Source organism: Talaromyces rugulosus, chromosome I (assembly GCF_013368755.1).
Source record: "Talaromyces rugulosus chromosome I, complete sequence".
Taxonomy (NCBI): Eukaryota; Fungi; Ascomycota; class Eurotiomycetes; order Eurotiales; family Trichocomaceae; genus Talaromyces; species Talaromyces rugulosus.
The window spans coordinates 1,682,689-1,699,733 of record NC_049561.1 but is presented as its reverse complement, the minus strand read 5'-3'; the positions used below and the strand labels follow the sequence as shown (position 1 = coordinate 1,699,733).

At 49.4% G+C, this 17,045-nt stretch overlaps 6 protein-coding genes across 6 annotated transcripts; 5 read left to right on the top strand and 1 right to left on the bottom strand.

The window, feature by feature from the left end:
- Positions 1-1,026: 1,026 nt before the first annotated feature.
- TRUGW13939_00567 (uncharacterized protein) lies at positions 1,027-2,558 on the top strand (the record flags this gene model as incomplete). Its single annotated transcript, XM_035483774.1, has 8 exons — positions 1,027-1,188; positions 1,239-1,275; positions 1,329-1,402; positions 1,464-1,787; positions 1,856-1,923; positions 1,971-2,023; positions 2,079-2,108; positions 2,167-2,558. The coding sequence occupies 8 exons, from the start codon at positions 1,027-1,029 to the stop codon at positions 2,556-2,558; spliced, it is 1,140 nt and encodes a 379-aa protein (XP_035339667.1).
- A 1,268-nt stretch (positions 2,559-3,826) lies between these two features.
- On the top strand, positions 3,827-8,293 carry TRUGW13939_00566 (uncharacterized protein; the record flags this gene model as incomplete). The annotated part of the gene is made up of 7 exons (XM_035483773.1): positions 3,827-3,938; positions 4,002-4,011; positions 4,081-4,104; positions 4,164-4,308; positions 4,373-4,812; positions 4,878-5,008; positions 5,589-8,293. The coding sequence occupies 7 exons, from the start codon at positions 3,827-3,829 to the stop codon at positions 8,291-8,293; spliced, it is 3,567 nt and encodes a 1,188-aa protein (XP_035339666.1).
- A 420-nt stretch (positions 8,294-8,713) lies between these two features.
- TRUGW13939_00565 (uncharacterized protein) lies at positions 8,714-9,287 on the top strand (the record flags this gene model as incomplete). Its single annotated transcript, XM_035483772.1, has 3 exons — positions 8,714-8,920; positions 8,989-9,155; positions 9,221-9,287. 3 exons carry the CDS (start codon positions 8,714-8,716, stop codon positions 9,285-9,287), a joined length of 441 nt encoding a protein of 146 aa, XP_035339665.1.
- Positions 9,288-9,631: 344 nt separating this feature from the next.
- On the bottom strand, positions 9,632-12,510 carry TRUGW13939_00564 (uncharacterized protein; the record flags this gene model as incomplete). The annotated part of the gene is made up of 3 exons (XM_035483771.1): positions 9,632-10,006; positions 10,086-11,626; positions 11,673-12,510. The coding sequence occupies 3 exons, from the start codon at positions 12,508-12,510 to the stop codon at positions 9,632-9,634; spliced, it is 2,754 nt and encodes a 917-aa protein (XP_035339664.1).
- A 430-nt stretch (positions 12,511-12,940) lies between these two features.
- Positions 12,941-13,469, top strand: TRUGW13939_00563 (uncharacterized protein; the record flags this gene model as incomplete). Its single annotated transcript, XM_035483770.1, has 4 exons — positions 12,941-12,980; positions 13,038-13,128; positions 13,187-13,379; positions 13,437-13,469. The coding sequence occupies 4 exons, from the start codon at positions 12,941-12,943 to the stop codon at positions 13,467-13,469; spliced, it is 357 nt and encodes a 118-aa protein (XP_035339663.1).
- A 1,953-nt stretch (positions 13,470-15,422) lies between these two features.
- TRUGW13939_00562 (uncharacterized protein) lies at positions 15,423-16,380 on the top strand (the record flags this gene model as incomplete). Its single annotated transcript, XM_035483769.1, has 4 exons — positions 15,423-15,582; positions 15,785-15,895; positions 15,945-16,072; positions 16,132-16,380. 4 exons carry the CDS (start codon positions 15,423-15,425, stop codon positions 16,378-16,380), a joined length of 648 nt encoding a protein of 215 aa, XP_035339662.1.
- Positions 16,381-17,045: the final 665 nt, after the last annotated feature.

Here is a 17,045-nt window from a genome sequence, read left to right as displayed (position 1 = left end):
ATTCTACTAGTGTTACTACTAAGCACTGTGGTGGGTCGCTCAAAAACTCAAAAAACGTGTCGACACGAGATGAATCTGCGCCGCAAATCCAACTGTTCATCGGTTCTCTCCATTGGTCAGGTGCCAGATCTCGGGCCCATTGTTCCGACTTCCCGTACTGTAGTCTGCAAACTAGTGTACTAGGTTACCTTTCCAAGGTTTAACACCTTCCCTAAGCAGTAATAACTGTTACAGGTTAGCTCAGTCTCGCTAAAGACGGCGCCTTTCGGAAAACTATATCCAGGCCATCTTCTGTGGGTTAGTACTCCCAACACTTTGTGTGTTATGTACATGTTGTATCAGGGTCTAGTGTTTCACACACGGAGCGTACAAATGTACGAGCATCCACCGGCCGGTTAGGACCCATGCATGGTCCAAAAAACCAGAATGCTATGGTGGCTAGTCGGATTGGGAATAAAATACATACCCTCCTAGCCCCTGATATGCTGATAACGCAATTAATTGCCCTTGTATGTACATGAGGGTCATGTACATCTGTAACCATAGCTCTGTAACAAGTATCCATAAGTGCTACATAATAAAGTTCCAAGTCTGAGATATTTGTGATTCGTCGCTAGTACTTACTACTCTGTTCAGACTGTATTAATGATTGCCCCCAATTGCACGTGCAGGTCATTGGCGCTACAGTGGATACAAGCTAGAAGCAGGAACCGTACGGAGTAGATCGAGCGTTGCCTGCTATCGCCCCACGGTGGGAAATGTATGATAATCGCGCAGAGTTGCTGTGAGCAGTGACTGAGTATGTCTACAAAATAACCAAGTGCATGAAATATACCAGTTGACTATTATTACCAATATACACAGGGATCGGCCCACCCAACAAACGGTCTCCCTACCCATGGATCCACCGCGCCCCGACCCGCCCGCCAACAAGCTTGATTCCGGTTCCCTTGACTCGGGTATAAACATTTTACTCCCCGCAGAGTATACCGCGAGGCAACAACTTCGACGTCTTTTGCGTCCACCATGACGGCCATACAGGACCTCCGGGTCCATGCGCCTGTTATTATTGCCGAAGCTGTGTGTCTCATTGTATTTTGTTCTTTCATGGTCGGTCTGCGGTTTTATGCGCGCTGGCTCAAGGGGTCCCGGCTTGGAATGGATGATTTGGCGATTGCACTGGCGCTGGTGAGATTTATATTGATTTCAGGGTTAAAGGGTGATCTGACTGAAGTTAGCTTTTTGTTATCGCCATGGCTATTACCATTCTCATCGGTGTGTTCTTGTTTTCCGTATTCCAAAAAAAAAGAGCATACTGACAACGACAGAAACTGGCATGAAAGGATTTGGCTACTCCGCTGCAGTCGGCGACACAGGACCAAACCACCCAGATGCCAACGTGGTACGTATTCCTTCTCTCTCATAGATGACCAAAAAAAATCTAACATTGATACCCTTGACAGGCCGGCTGGCCCACCGAACTCCTCCAAGTCCCCGCGCTCGGCTGCATAAAACTCAGCTTTTTATTTTTTTACCGCCGCGTCTTCATCAAATTTGTCGCGCGCGAGTTTAGCTTTGTGAATCTGTTCATGATCGCGGCCGTCAGCGCGTGGACGATTTGTTTTTTCTTCTTGTTGTTGTTTTTGTGCAATACGGATTTTGCGGCGTATTGGACGAGTGGCACGACAGAGGCAGAGCGTTGTCTGCCTACAGGGATGGTGCATATGGGCTATGCGATTTCGGATGTGGTGACGGATATTATTATTATTTTGATGCCTGTGGGGGAGGTGTGTATAGCATGCAAAAAGAAGTGGGGGTGTGGATTTCGTCCTTTGTGTGCTGATGCTGGATATAGATTTGGAAACTGCATTTGCCTGTTCGCCGCAAGTTTGCCGTTATGGGTGTGTTTGGGATGGGTGCTATGTAAGTTTTTATAGGGGGTCTATATCGACATCGTCTGACAAACGCAGAACCATTGCCATGTCCATTGTCCGCATGGTCATCTACCAACGAGCGCTATCCGGTTTGTCTTTGCCGTTTTGATAGGACGATAATCTCTGCTAATTTTTTGCCAACAGTCCAATTCGACCCAGATGCAGATGAAGAGTGTACGCCATCTCTTCCCATATATACACAGTATCAAACCAACAGTACTGACAACGATAGACCTCACAACCCTCACAACCTACTTCTCCATGCTCGAAGCCGGGCTGGGCGTCATGGCCGCCTGCCTGCCCGTACAGTACGGCCTCTTCAGGTCCGAAAAAGTCCAGAGCATGATCCGCAGCATCCATAGCCTGACCTCGCTGGGCTCGCGCGGCAGTGGTGGCAGCGGTAACAACAGTCGCACACGCAGCTTTTACACAGCGCAATCGCGCGGACAGTCGCAGTCACAAAACTTGAATACCGCAGGAGAGGTGTCAGATGCGGGTGGAGAGCCGATACCAGCATCGGTAAGAAATGGGTCGGATGCTGGGACGAATAGTCATTTGGAGACACAGGGGATTGTGGTGCCCAAATCGTTTGGGACGGAGGAGCATGCTGCCCAAAATGTTTAATTTGTGTGATTACATATGTTACTGGTGCATGGAAATATGGCAGGGTGTCTTTTTTTGCGGGATATGTGGGATACGGGATGAGACATGACATTAGGTATAATAATATGATTAATGTGATTCAAATATTCATGCTGGCAATAGTTGAGGTCGTGGATCAATGTCAGTTTAGTCCCTACTAGTAAAAATTTACCGGAATAGATCAAGCTGATATCTAGAGAATAGCTGATGTAGCTGGAATTAGGGTTCACACAGTCACAAATAGAAAGACAATACTTTATGCAATACTACAAAGAGGCGTGGCGGTAAGGGGCCCAGCTTATCGCCACGAGCAGCAGCCCCGCCGGGCTGCTGTGATTGGCTGCTGACACGTTTCAAAGCCCCGGGGCCGAAAAAACGTGTCCGAATGTCGACTGATGCAGACAAATTGTAAGCTAACTTTTTATAATTTTTTTTTACAAATTTTTATATAACCTTTTGACAATTTACTCTTAAATAATAATTGCAAACTGTCAGTGATAGATCTGAAAAGCCACGACAGCAGGCTGCGTCAGCCCGGGTCTTGGCTGGCGCGGCAATTGGCTCGTGGGCGGGCGTTGGCGGCTCGGCGGGGAGATAGGGGGTTAAGCTTTAATTTTGCAATAGCACGGGTGCGTGTCTGTATGAGGGCTATTTACTTGTATAATGGATAACAATGTACGGAGTATACTGTATAATATCGTACATCAAAATATTGCAGACGCATCGTTCGTGTTATTGCCAAATCAAAGCAGATCTAAATATACACCACCTGCTAATTAAACAACCCGCCGAACGCAGCTATACCAATAATAATGCACGCACCAACCACTATCGCCGGGCGGGTCCTCAAGGCGCGCCACCCCCGTAATAAGTGCTAAAAAACGTTCCAGGCGTCGTATGCGCCAAGACTCAGCCCGATCCAAGTGGGCAGTCAAGCACGCTACCTTCTCTTCTCTCTCTCTGTCTTGTCTTATTTTGCTGTTCTGGCTGTCGCTCGCTCGTCCAGGCTTTGTCTATCTGTGTTGCCGTCAAAGAAAATCTCCCTCGCTGATACCGCTAACCAGTTAACTCCCGAGCCGCTGTTGCTCTGTCGCTCGCTCGCTGTTTTTTTCGCCCTTTTGCGTCGCGGTGTTGCCAACTACGGCGTCGCTCGTCTGAATCGCTCAGCAACCATCCCGATTAATTTCCTTTCCCTCGACTGTAAATACATACCCCTTGGTAGGATGAGGTTGCTCTCTGTATATGGCCTGATGGCCTCTGTCGCCGGCTCTGTCGCCGCCGATGCCAACTTTATGAGCGTCCGGACACAACTCGCAAAAGATTGGAGCGGTAAAGGAGGAGATCCTGGTGATAAATATTTCCGTGAGTGCCTTTTTTCTTCTTCTCTGTTTCTGTCGTTCCCGAGGCTAACCTGTGCGTTTTTAGATGAATCCACGTAAGTACCCCCGGAAATGGCTTATCGGAATAGCAATTGGTTTGGTTGTGTGCTAAATATTTCCCTCAGGTTTCACCCTCACTATGATGGACGGTATGTATCGATGGAAACACTCGATGGATTTTTTTTCCTTACCATCTAACGCTGTGTAGATTCGCGTCCCAAGCGCTGCCCGAAGAAGAATCATTACCGCACCTCATATCGCTAGTTCAAACATACCTGGCGACCATGAACGACCTCGGCGTGGAAACCTGGATCATGCACGGGTCTTTGCTGGGATGGTGGTGGAACCAAAAGGTTTGTTTTTGTTCTTGTTCCATGGTGTTTTTTTTTTCTTCGCTCGCTCACATCACAATGCTAGATCCTACCGTGGGACAGCGATCTCGACGTGCAGATATCCGAATCAGGAATGCATTTCCTGGGCGACTACTATAACATGACCGAGCATCACTACGATATCCCCAACGTGCCAGAAGGTCGCACCTACATGCTGGAAATCAACCCCAACTATGTCATCCGCACCACCGATGACCGCAGCAACCTGATTGATGCGCGCTGGATCGACACGTCCAGCGGCCTGTTTATCGACATCACGGCTGTGCGTGCCGATGACGAGAATAGGAAAAACGGCAACCCTGGCGCCCTGATGTGCAAGGACTCGCACCGCTATGACGAGAGCGACATCTTTCCGCTGCGTGAGAGTGTCTATGAGGGCATTAATGTCAAGATCCCTTATCAATACGCCAAGCTCCTGTCGGGCGAGTACGGTGGTCGGTCTCTGACCAATGCCAAATTTGCGGGGTAAGTACTTGGGTTTATTTACTATTAGAAAAAGATTGATTGAGAGCTAACGGTTTGCATTGCAGACACACGTTTGTCGAAGAAGCACAGCTTTGGATCAAGGATGAGTATGTATCCCGCTGTTTCTCGAATAACTGCAATGCTAACCTAGACAATAGCCAAGTCGAAACCTTTAAGCAAAACGCACAGGAGGCTGGTCAATAGTTTTGGAATTCGAATTCGAATATGAATATCGCGCTTTGTATCTGCTGGAATTGGCGTTCCGACTGGCCACCTTTGTATAATGCAGGGCCCCTTTTGTTGTTTTATGTTCTATAATATTTTTTTTCATCTATTCGTTTGTCACAGCGACTGACATTTGCCTGTTATTCCAGCGTCACTGTTCAAAGTTTTGGATTGGGTCCATCGATTGATGTTAATAGGCCGTTGCATGTTTTTGTATATAAGTGACATGAATGTAAAGAATTTAAGTACATATGACAAAGCAATCTATCAAGCACTTTAAGTATATAGAATTGAACGGTAGAATATATAATATAGATAAGCTTGTTTCGTATAGAGCCCGGTGGCGGTGGGGCCTGATGTGCTTACTGAGCTACTGATCCGCTGCGGTGGGATTGGGAAAACTCTAGACATCAAACGTCACTCTCCAATCTTGTCGTCCAGATTCAACATCGCCTCGCAGATCTAACCACCACTACCACCATTCTTATCACTGACATTTCGTCCCTTTGAGGACTTGCTTGTCCGCTGGACAACTGCAACCAAGCAGACAGACCGAGAGCTCACCACTTCCGTGGCGGGCCGAGCAAGGGAGCAAGCAAAAGCAATGTCGTCCAGCAACGATAGTCCCAATGCGCCCATGTACATGACGCCCAGCACCACCTCCGCGTCTCCTCCGTCAAACAATGGCGCGTCTGCGTCTGCGCCTGCTCCTATTTCTGCCGGCACCGGAAATTCCAGCAATAATAGTGCTACAGTTGCCTCGCCGTCACTAACAAGCAAGCCCGCTACGACAACAACCACAGCCAACGCCGACTCTCGCCTCAACCCGCGCAGCTGCGTCACCTGTCGCCGGCGAAAAGTGCGATGTAATAAGCGCGAGCCATGCTCCAACTGCGTCAAAGCAGGTATCGACTGCATCTTTCCGGGCCCCGGGCGAGCTCCGCGCAAGCAGCGACGTCCCCCCGACGCGGAGCTGTTGTCGCGGTTAAGGAGGCTTGAAGGTGTGGTGGAGAGTTTGGGCGGTCCGGCGAGTATTGATCAGCTTATTTCGAACCAGCAGCAACAACAACAACAAAAGACGACGACGACGAATGCTACGACTCCTGGTCGGTCTACATCTCTTCAAGACGGCGTTGCTGAGACGGGGAATCTGGATGAAGACGACCCAAAGAATGCCCACATGAGGCGGGATGGTATTGAGGAGCTGGGGAGGCTGGTTATCGACGATACCAAAAGTCGATATGTGAGCAATCGGTTTTGGGCCAGTCTAGGTGACCAGATCGAAGAATTACAGGATATCCTGGATCATTCCAGTGACGAAGAGGAAGACTATCCATCGCCGGGAGAGTCGGTCAAGTCCGGCAGCCGCAATCATGATGCTTTTATTTTTGGGTATAGTTCTGTGGCTAGCAGCCTACGAAATTATCATCCTACGCCCACGCAGGCATTTGTTCTGTGGAAGACGTATGAGCAGAATGTCGCGCCTCTGTTGACGGTCGTGCACAAGCCTACGATTCGTAATATTATCATCGAGGCTGCTACAAATTTGGAATCGTTGGATAAGAATACTGAAGCTCTCGCGTTTTCCGTCTATCTGTCAGCGGTCATCAGCATGACCCCCGAGCAATGCATGACGGAGCTGGGAGAGGATCGCGAGGGTGCAATCAGCCGGTTCCGCTTTGCAACCGAGCAGGGCATGGCCCGGGCCAATCTGCTTAATTCGCAGAATATCACGCTCCTCCAGGCGGCCGTCATGTTCCTGTCGTGTATTCGTCGACAGGACGACTCGCGGTTTGTCTGGACCCTGTCTGCCGTCATTCTGCGTCTGGCCTCCGGGCTCGGCCTGCATAGAGATGGCACCCATTTTGGTTTGTCGCCATTTGAAACCGAGATGCGACGCCGGCTTTGGTGGAATATTTGTATTCTCGACGTTCGAGCTGCCGAAGATCACGGCACGGATCCCATGATCAATGATATGATATACGACACGCACCTCCCCCTCAACATCAACGACGACGACATATGCCCAGACTCCAAAACTACGCCTGTCGAGAAGACCGGATGCACAGACATGACCTTTGCGCTCATTCGCTGCGAAGTGACCCTAGCTTACCGGCGGCTGACATATATCCCGCCTGGAGCCGTTTCACTACCTGCAAATCTCCAGGACCGAGAAGCCTTGATTGAAAGACTACATAACCGGCTCAACGACAGATATATCCGACACTGCGACATGCAGATCCCCCTCCAGTGGGTTTGTGCGACGGTGGCGCGGCTGATCGTGGCCAAGCTGTGGCTGATTGTACACCAGCCCTTGAACAAGCACGAATCCTCTAGGTTATCCAACGAAGGCCGCAACAAACTTTTGTTGACCTCGATCGAGGTGATTGAGTTTTCGCGCTTGCTCGAGACCAACGAGAACACGACCCGCTGGAGCTGGCTTTTTGTCTCGTACAACCAATGGCACGCGGTTGCCTTTGTGCTTGCAGAACTCTGTGTGCGTCCGCTGTGTCCTGGCGTAGACCGTGCCTGGTTGGCGGTCAATTCCACCTTTCGTGATTGGGAGCGGCAGGGGTTGTCTAAGAAGGCTCCGCTCTGGCGTCCGCTATCGCAGCTGATGAAGAAGGCGACTAATTTCCGCAAGAAGCAGCTGGAAGAGCTGCGTTCCAAGTATGGATCTAATCCGTTGGTTTCGCAGTCTGAGGCGTCGTCGGCTATTCCAACTACTACTACTATTCCGACTAATATTCCCTCTGTTGTGGAGTTCGGTAGACTTCCTCATCCCGTCGCAGCCTCGCAGTTGGGGACTCCTTCTCTGGTCTCGACATCTAGCCCGCCAGTCAACGACACGCCTGCCCACGAGCAGCCGTTTGGATTGTCCAATTCGTCCACGGCCGGGTTTAGTCTTGACTTGAACAAGGGAATGCCAGAGTTGCTAGAAGACATGCTGCCAGCACACTCGATGACGCAGGGCTGGCAAGACCTGTCCATGAACAACGATGCATCAGCTTCATTCAACCCTTATAACAACAACAACATGACTACCGTAAACAATGGATTTGCGCCACCGTCGGCCTTTTCATTCCCTGCGCAACAACAGCAACAGCAACAACAAGTTGACGCAACAAACATGTTTGAGACGCCCGTGAACTGGGACCAGTTCGACGACGTCATGCGCGATTTCCAGTTGGAGCTCACGCAGGGCGTTGGCGAGGGGGAGAATGTGATGGGGAATATGCACATGGACTTTTTCTGATTTGCTGCAAATTCTATGAGATTTGTATAATTGGCTTTTTTTAAAGGCTGTACATGCTAGTGACTATACCATGCTAGATACCGGGGGGGGGGGGTGTTGGTGGCGCGCCGTGGAATATCATATACCCAGCTCTATGTAATATATTATATATCTATTTTTTTTTTTTTTTAATTCATTTAATTTATTGATAAAGAGTCTAGACATGCAAGTCGTAGCACACATGTGGTATGTATGCAAAGTTAGATGGTCTTGGCGGATCCACCACTAATACTATCGGCAGCGCTTTAGCTAGCCTAGAGCTCCGCGATAAAGACACGCAGCTTCATCACTTTCACAACCTCACTCCACCCGCCAGTCGTTCGACACGCTTTCCACTACTTTTCTTCGAATCAAATTTATACGAAAACTCACAAGGCAAAAATGGCACCCAAAACAGCCCCTTCTTCAGCTTCAACTGCCGCAACCGCGCTCTCTCCCAAGGCCTCCGTCGCCGAAATCACGCAGCACATCTGGCAACGCTACCTCGCGCAGACCTCGCAGCGCACGTTCTTGCTCGATGCTTTTATGGCGTATTTGGTGCTTGTCGGCGGAATTCAATTTGTGTACTGTGTTATTGCGGGGAATTACGTACGTCCACACACACAAACACATGGAGAAAGAGGGAAGAGAGAGAGAAACTGACGCATAGTATACAGCCATTCAACGCTTTCCTAGCCGGGTTCTCGGCAGCTGTAGGCCAATTCGTTCTCACCGCGAGCTTGCGTATGCAAACGAGCTCTTCATCGCCATCAAAAGGGGCTGGTTCAAAGGGTGGTAAGACGGTAGAGGGCGACGAGGGGACACCGGAGATTTCCCACGAACGGTACGTTTTACATCTTTTTCTTCCGTCAAGGAAGAGAAAGGAGGACGCTAATAATTTCAATGCAGAGCGTTTGCCGACTTTATCTTTGGAAGTTTTATTTTGCACTTTTTCTGCATTAATTTTATCAATTAGAGTCGGTCTTTTTTTTATTTAGGCTGGTCGGATCTGCGAGGTCTGTGACGTACGGGCTGGATGTTTGTAACACACACACACATTGAAACAAAAAGTGAAAGTGGTTGAACCCAGGGTTTTCTCCAATGGCAGGATCTGCTGGGGATGTATTTTAGACGATGGGAACTGTTGATGTCGGATTGATGGTTTATTCAGATAAAGTTTTATTAGCTGTATGCATTGTTCGTGCGGATATCAATTGATATTATTATGATACATATATTCAAATGTTGACATCAACTATGTGCCAACCCAACATTGAACTCTATACATCTATACATATGCATCTATATACGTCAATATAACTAAAAAGCCCTCCCCCCGGGTTTCCTCCCAATAACCGGTTTCTTAACCACCGAACTCGACGTTAACCCTCCTCCTCCTCCTCCTCCTCCTCCACCGCGTCTATTCCCACCAACAAGCGGTTTTTTAACGACTGATCGAGCAGCAGGAGCAGGCTTCCCAATTCCAACACCAACTTCAATCTCCCTCCTCTGCCGCGCCGGATCGCTACGCTCCTTTTCGCGCTCTCGCTCGGCGGCCGCGCGCTCGCGGTCTGCTGCCATTTGCGTCTCGATTTCCATGCGTCGATTGAACTCGTGTTCGGTGATGCGTTTTTCGCGGTGCGAGTAGGTTTTTTGTTTGACCGAGTAGAAAACGCCGCCGAGTTCGGCGAGCCACTATAACAACACCCACATGTTAGATAAAACAATCAAATTAGAGGAAAGGTGGGGAAAAAAAAAAAAAAAAGAGGCTTACGTTTGGATCGACAGCAGTCACGGTAGACATGTACTCCTTGCTCGTCAGAATCAGTTCGTGGTAAACCACGTAATCCGGCACATATCCCAGCCCATACAGCGCGCTTGTCGGATGCAGCTGCACCGTGACGCTGGTGCGCAGGTTGATAAACTCGCCAATGCCCTTGACGCGGGCTGCCTGATGGTAGTAACCTGAACAAATACATTTGCGAATCACGTCCCAGTCTGTGCCACAGCTGACCAGGTTCATTTTCTGCACGACCATGATATCGTGCAGCTGCTCGCGGATCTCCCGCGCGCGCCGGAGTGATTTTGAGTGTAAAAAGTGTTTGACGCACCAGCCGTCTGAGTACCCGTTGGATTTCCACTGCGTGTATACGTGCAGCAACGTCAAATGGTCTGACTCGGGGACAAAGAACTTTTCGCGCGCGGCGTCGGATTCTTCCTGGCGCTCTTTGGGCCGGAAGAAGACGTTGGGCACGGAGAGCATGGAGACGATGGTGAGCATCTCCTCGCTGCATGCGTATTCCTCTGAGGCTGTGATGAGCAGTTTGGCGAGTGACGGGTCCATGGGGAACGGCGTCATGCGACGACCCAGAGAGGTGAGTTCGCCCAGGTTGTCCAGTGCGCCGAGAGACCACAACTCAAAGAGCGAGGTAGTGATGGTCTCCTGCGGCGGCGGATCCATAAAGTCAAAGTCTAACAAATCCTTGACACCCAGCGATTTGAGCAGGAGAACCGTGTTGGCCAGGCTTGTTCGCTGGATTTCGGGGATTGTCTGGATATAAAATTCGTTTTTGTACGCTTGTTCTGTATAAAGCCGGAATGCTTTGCCCGGTCCTGTCCGGCCTGCTCGTCCAGCCCGCTGGCCCGAGTTTGCTTGAGAGATTGGTGTGATTTGGAGTGTGTCCATTCCCATGCGAGGGTTGTATACCTTTAGCTTGGAAAACCCCGAGTCTACCACATACATGATACCGTCCACAGTCAAGCTGGTTTCGGCAATGTTTGTAGCCACAATGACTTTTCGCACTCCCGGCTCTGCTCGCTCGAAAATCTTGGCCTGCTGCTCTGCCGGCATTTGACTGTAGATCGGCAATATGCTTAGCTTTGGCGGATCGTTCAGCAGTCTCAATCGGTCCTCAACCAGTTCACACGTCGCTTCAATGTCTTCTTGGCCCGTCATAAATACTAATATATCGCCTGGACCCTGGGACACATGGATGGCCAAGACCTGCTTGACCGCACTGTCCACGTAATCTTCACAGGGGGAACGCGAGAACTGAATGTCAACAGGGAACGTCCGTCCGGGGATGATAAACTCAGGTGCTCCTCCAAAGAACCGCGAAAATCGCTCCGAGTTCATTGTAGCCGATGTCACGATCAACTTCAAATCCCTCCGCCTAATCAATACTTTTTTGATCAGTCCCATGAGGACATCTGTATTTAAAGCTCGCTCGTGGGCTTCGTCCATGATGATGCACGAGTACTTGTCGAGATCTGGCTGCACTAGGGATTCTCGTAGCAGGACACCGTCGGTCATGTCTGAAAACATTAGCTTTGAAAGATTGTGCAATAAAAGGCAACTTACATTTAATGACCGTCTTATCAGTAGTGCAATCTTCAAACCGAATAGCATATCCCACCAAATCTCCCAAATCCACGTCCATTTCCTCGCTGACACGCTTTGCAACACTCATGGCAGCAACACGACGAGGTTGCGTACATCCAATCATGCCATACTTGGCATAGCCATCCTCGTAAAGAAACTGTGTCAACTGGGTGGTTTTCCCCGACCCGGTCTCGCCCACGACAACTATAACTTGATTGTCTCGAATGACTCGCAGCAGGTCCTCCCTAACCGCAAAGGCCGGGAGATACTCTCTCTGTTCGCGCAGAGTCTTGCTTTTGCTAAACGAGCTAGCTCCACCTCTATCCTTTTTGAGGTGCTGCGCAAACTTATTGCCGCTCTTGTAGGTATCCTCTATCGGCGCAGCCACCGCGCTGTCGCCTTCGTCCTCCCGAATGCCTATCAAGTTCCCCAGCGCAGTGCCCGCCATATTCGTAGCCTCTTGGGCCTGCTTCTGCCGTTCTCGCTGCTGCCTTCGTTCGCGCACAACCCTGCTCCCCTTTCGACTAAACACGGCCATGTCACTCTGCGGATCACGCACCGCGGAGATCGGCTCCAGCTGCTTTGTGAAAATCGTGCGGCCATCGAGAAAAGGTGGGCGCAGGTCGTGTACTAGGAGGTGTACTCGTGTTGCCTCGTCTTCGTCTGGGTTAAAATCCCCTGCGTATTCGCGTCGCTGGGCTACGCCCGAGGTCAGCATGCGGTTTGTTTCCCAGTTGTCAATGTCCTGTCGCTTTGCATCGCGCATTGGCCCGGGCTTTTGCCGCTTGGCAGGAGGCGGCGCATCGTCGCGGGCCATTTTGATATGGACAATTTTTTTTGTTCGACTCTTGTACTCGTATGTAGCGCTATAAGCGCGGTGTGTGTGTGTGTGTGTCAGCCTGTCACGTCGAGTGTTCAGGTGTTGGAAATATTTATGTCGGGGCTTGGGCGAGAAATCCAGATAAGATATTCAAGACAAACAGTGCAAACACTGCTCATAAATTCAGACAAGCTATTCCTACTTACAAAACGTAAGTTCAAAATATAATTACGTGATTTTAATTATTTTAAAAATAACATATTCCTTTTATTTTATTTTTTTGTTTAAAAAAAAGCAGTCAATGATAGTAATGTAGTATACCGAAGCTCTGCACTCAAAGTCTTGGCACTCGGGCTCGTTCCACCCCGCGTTCGTCACTTTGCATCTTCACTTAGTATTTACTACACTGAACGGCCACATCAACACCATGGCCTCGCAACCACAGGTCAGCGTGAGGAAGCAGCAGGGTGAGTTTACTTTTATGTGTTAATTCAACGAGACACACAACTAATGGATACCGGTAGAGCTCCAGCTCCAATATTCAAACTACAAAAATGCCTTGCAGACGATGGCGCAGAAGATTGGCGACATTGAACAGGAGACCGAGGAGCACAAGTGTGTATTTTTTTTAGCAGATAGCTATTTGGTCAAATGACTAATCGTTTGTGAACAGACTCGTCATCGAGACCCTAGAACCGCTTCCTAAAGAACGAAAATGCTTTCGCATGATCAACGGCGTGCTTGTCGAGCGCACAATCGACGACATCCTTCCCTCGCTCAAGACCAATGCAGACGGATTGAAGCAGGTGCTTGACGAACTGTTGAAACAATACAAGACGAAGCAGACAGAAATGGATACGTGGAAGGTAAGTCTTGAGTCTTTGTTGTTGTTGTCGTCGTCGTTGCTGACTATTCAACTACAGAAAAAGAATAATGTCCAAGTAGTACAGCAATGAAGAAAACGTGATATCCCAAATACTACCATTACAGAAAAGACATGAAAATTCTGTCGCTGCGCTATTTATTCCCAATCAGCGTGGAAGCCAAGCCATGAAGGAGTATAGACGCCCTAGCTGAGTTTTACAACCTCGGTGCTATTCTTCCATTCTGCACGTCAGCTTGTCATTACAGGGATCCGGACTGTTGGACTATCCTAGCTGGTTGTGGATGCAATCGTGCCTGAAACTTGGCAATGATTGAGATGCGAATGTAGGGCGTGTAGGCTCTAGACAGATGTATATCAGGCATGGCTACGAATATTAAAAAAAATTCGAAATCAAAAAAAAGTTAAAATCTCTCCGCCAGGGATACTACTCCATGGTCTAATCAACTAATCAACCTGCATGTAGTAGTACTGAGTTGTCAGCCCAGTGAGGCGGGTGGGAGACTTGCATCATACTACATACTATAAGTAAAATCACCCGCATATTATGATGTATTATCAGTTCGACGACCATGCAGTTGGCATCGCATTAGCGTACTAGAACCGAATCTAGTTCACCGTCGACGAGTTTGTTGATTACCAAGATGGGGCTGGTAAAGCCTCAGGCACAACATATAGTGGTAGTTACTTTGGGCCTGCAGCCCTCGAGACGAGAGTGGAGAGATTAGGAGATAGTGGTCAGTCCTTAGGGGAAAGAATGACACATTCCGGAGAGTCCGGTTGTGTTTTAGATCTGATGACGGGGCTTATAGTATTCGAAGGATGTGCTTAGACAAGTATACTCAGTATTGCTTGATTTCCCAAAGCCAATGATGACGTGATCGTATGGGCATCGGTTAATTGGGATGCTCCCACTTCAACAGGTTGGCGCCCAAGGCAAATATTCCGAATTAGTAAAAACAATCTCCTAGATTTATCCAAATAATAAATAATAAAAGACTCAGATTGAGACATGCCCGTATTGGGGTTTACCGGGGTTGGTGGTAATACAGTCGACCCAATGGCTGCACGGCCCATACAGGCGTATCAATACGGTATTGACCCCTCTCCTCTACGAGCCGGAAACAGCAGCTTGTGCGACGACAACAGCATGATCTTTTTTGCAAGCAACGCAAATCACCATCAAGCCTTTGTCCTCGAGATGCACCAGCCAGAGTCGTTGTGGCTGTGAATGTTGAATGTTGCGAGCGCTGTGAGAGCTGTGAATGGTCCAATCGAGCTGCGACGCCTGCGATTCGCGTCTTCCTCCGGCTGATCTGGTTCGCCAATTGGCGTTTGGATCATCAACAACACAATACTATACCGAGTGCCTCCTACTGCCATCCCTTTGCCGGTCAGTGTTTGTCGCGGCAAACAAAAAAGTGTAACAAAAGACATAACTAGCTGCAGCCGCGATCAGCTTCCAAGCAAAAAGCGTCCCCCCACCCTAGTATAACTAAGGTGGAGCTGAGACTCCAACCTCCTTGTTGGTTCTTCCGCACAACGCGCGCGACTCATCATCAAACACGCCTCTACAGAAGCAGCACGACACACTCAACAAGTGAGCTCCAGTCTCTATATTAAGCATCCGCGTGGCGATTGTCTCTTTGCGCGTCCTCAATCTCCCGATTTGCGCGTAATCGCCCCGTTGCTGCTGTCATCCTCTCTCGCGCGCGATCCGCCCAATCCAATCCAGCTCACACGCCTCCATCTTATTTACACCGCCAGACCATCAAATCCCCCACATCGCGGGAAATTCAAAAAAAAACGCGCTCTTCAGGCGCCTGCGAAAAGAAAATCGCTGCCCAGCCAGACGCGCTCTGACGCAGCTGTTGCATCCCACCCTCCACGCCGGGATCTTGTCTCTGTGTGTGTGTGTGGCTCTGACGTGGTCATTTTGCCAGCAGAGCAGCCCGCCCGAGTCATTCCATAGCGCCCCTGTCGAGAAAAAATATCGCCAAAGAAAAAAAAAAAAAGGGCTAAAAAGATGTCGTCGGCCTCCCCCCCAAAAGAGCCAGAGGTGGAACATGAGAACCAGTCAGGCGATGACCCGGAATCCATGGACCGCGACAACCAGGACCCCAGCGGACAAGGCCAAGGCGAATTCGAGGTCAAGGAGCAGGACCGATGGCTCCCGATTGCAAATGGTGCGTCGTCTGCATTTCTTCAATGTGTTTTGTTGTTGTGTTCCTGCGTCACGAAGCATCCCAGCTCGATCCGCGCTGGTTCCTGCTTCCCGATGCGGCGAGCTGCGCTGGCTTGCTGTCTGGCTGCCTTGTGGCCTGGCTGCTGGCCCAATCAGTGCTTCTTGTTGCTATCCTCACGTGCTCTGCTAACAAACATCTATAGTCGCTCGCATCATGAAGACCGCGCTCCCCGAAAACGCCAAAATCGCAAAAGAGGCCAAAGAATGCATGCAAGAGTGTGTGAGCGAGTTTATCTCGTTCATCACCAGTGAGGGTAAGCGGTCCATATCTTTTCTACTCCATCACTAACTAACCCCCGCCAGCCTCGGAAAAGTGCCAGCAAGAGAAGCGCAAGACGGTCAATGGTGAGGACATTCTCTATGCCATGACGTCGTTGGGATTTGAAAACTACGCTGAAGCGTTGAAGATTTACCTGGCCAAATACCGTGAAGTGCGTGATATCCCCTCGCCTAGCCCTACAACCCGACAGGGAATCTGACCATGATCTAGACACAATCCGCCCGCGGAGAGAATCAAAACCGGCCATCAAGCAGTGGCTATGGCTCTGCCAGTGCTGTAGGAGGTGGCGCCGCCGGTGCACCAGCTGCTCGGGGCGCCAACGCCCCCGCTGGATTCCCCGGAGCCCCCGAGAATGTCCTTTCGGCCAATCTCGACCCTTCGGAGCAAGAAGGCCAGAATTACGGCTATGGCTCTATCGTTGGCCAAGCTCACAACGGAGCTGGTGGCGAATTCCATTAGTCGCGTGCACAGGTAAAGGTTAACGATGCAGAGCAACAATATTCCCTTTGTACTGAGGTTGCTTGTATTACTTTCTGGGTTTAAGGATGTTTTGTTTTTTTACTTTGTTATTGTTTTTGATATATGTATTGCTCTTCTGTACAAGTGATCCCTTCCAAAAACGAGAAAGCGGAGGAGAGGAGAAAGAAACAACAATAACAAAGAGATGTTTTTCGTCTCGAGAACAACAGAATCGCGCGTCGGCAGTAGCTGACCCAGCCGGATTCATCTATACAACGCATCCACTTCCTGTTCTTTCTCTCTCTCTTTTTTTGTCTCGGTACTATAGGAGGTTGGATCAATTGATGTCGGGAAATATATGCCTCCGGTGCTGCGGAGCCAGACGACTGAGCAACACACGCCCGGAGCAGGCGCTTTAGGCATTAGGCATGGGACCTGGTTCTTTTTATGGATGGTATTTATCTCGCTTGATGTTTTGTCTTTTTTTTATATATGACATCGGTCGTGGATCTTGTCTTTCTGGATAGGATGGTAGTTTCGACTTTCTACAATGGAAGATCCATTTGGCCTGAATGCATTACGATGCAATAACAATAGTATGCATGGTATGCTACATGTAGTAGTACGTCTCAGTTGATACACAGATATTAGATGCACGTGCCGCC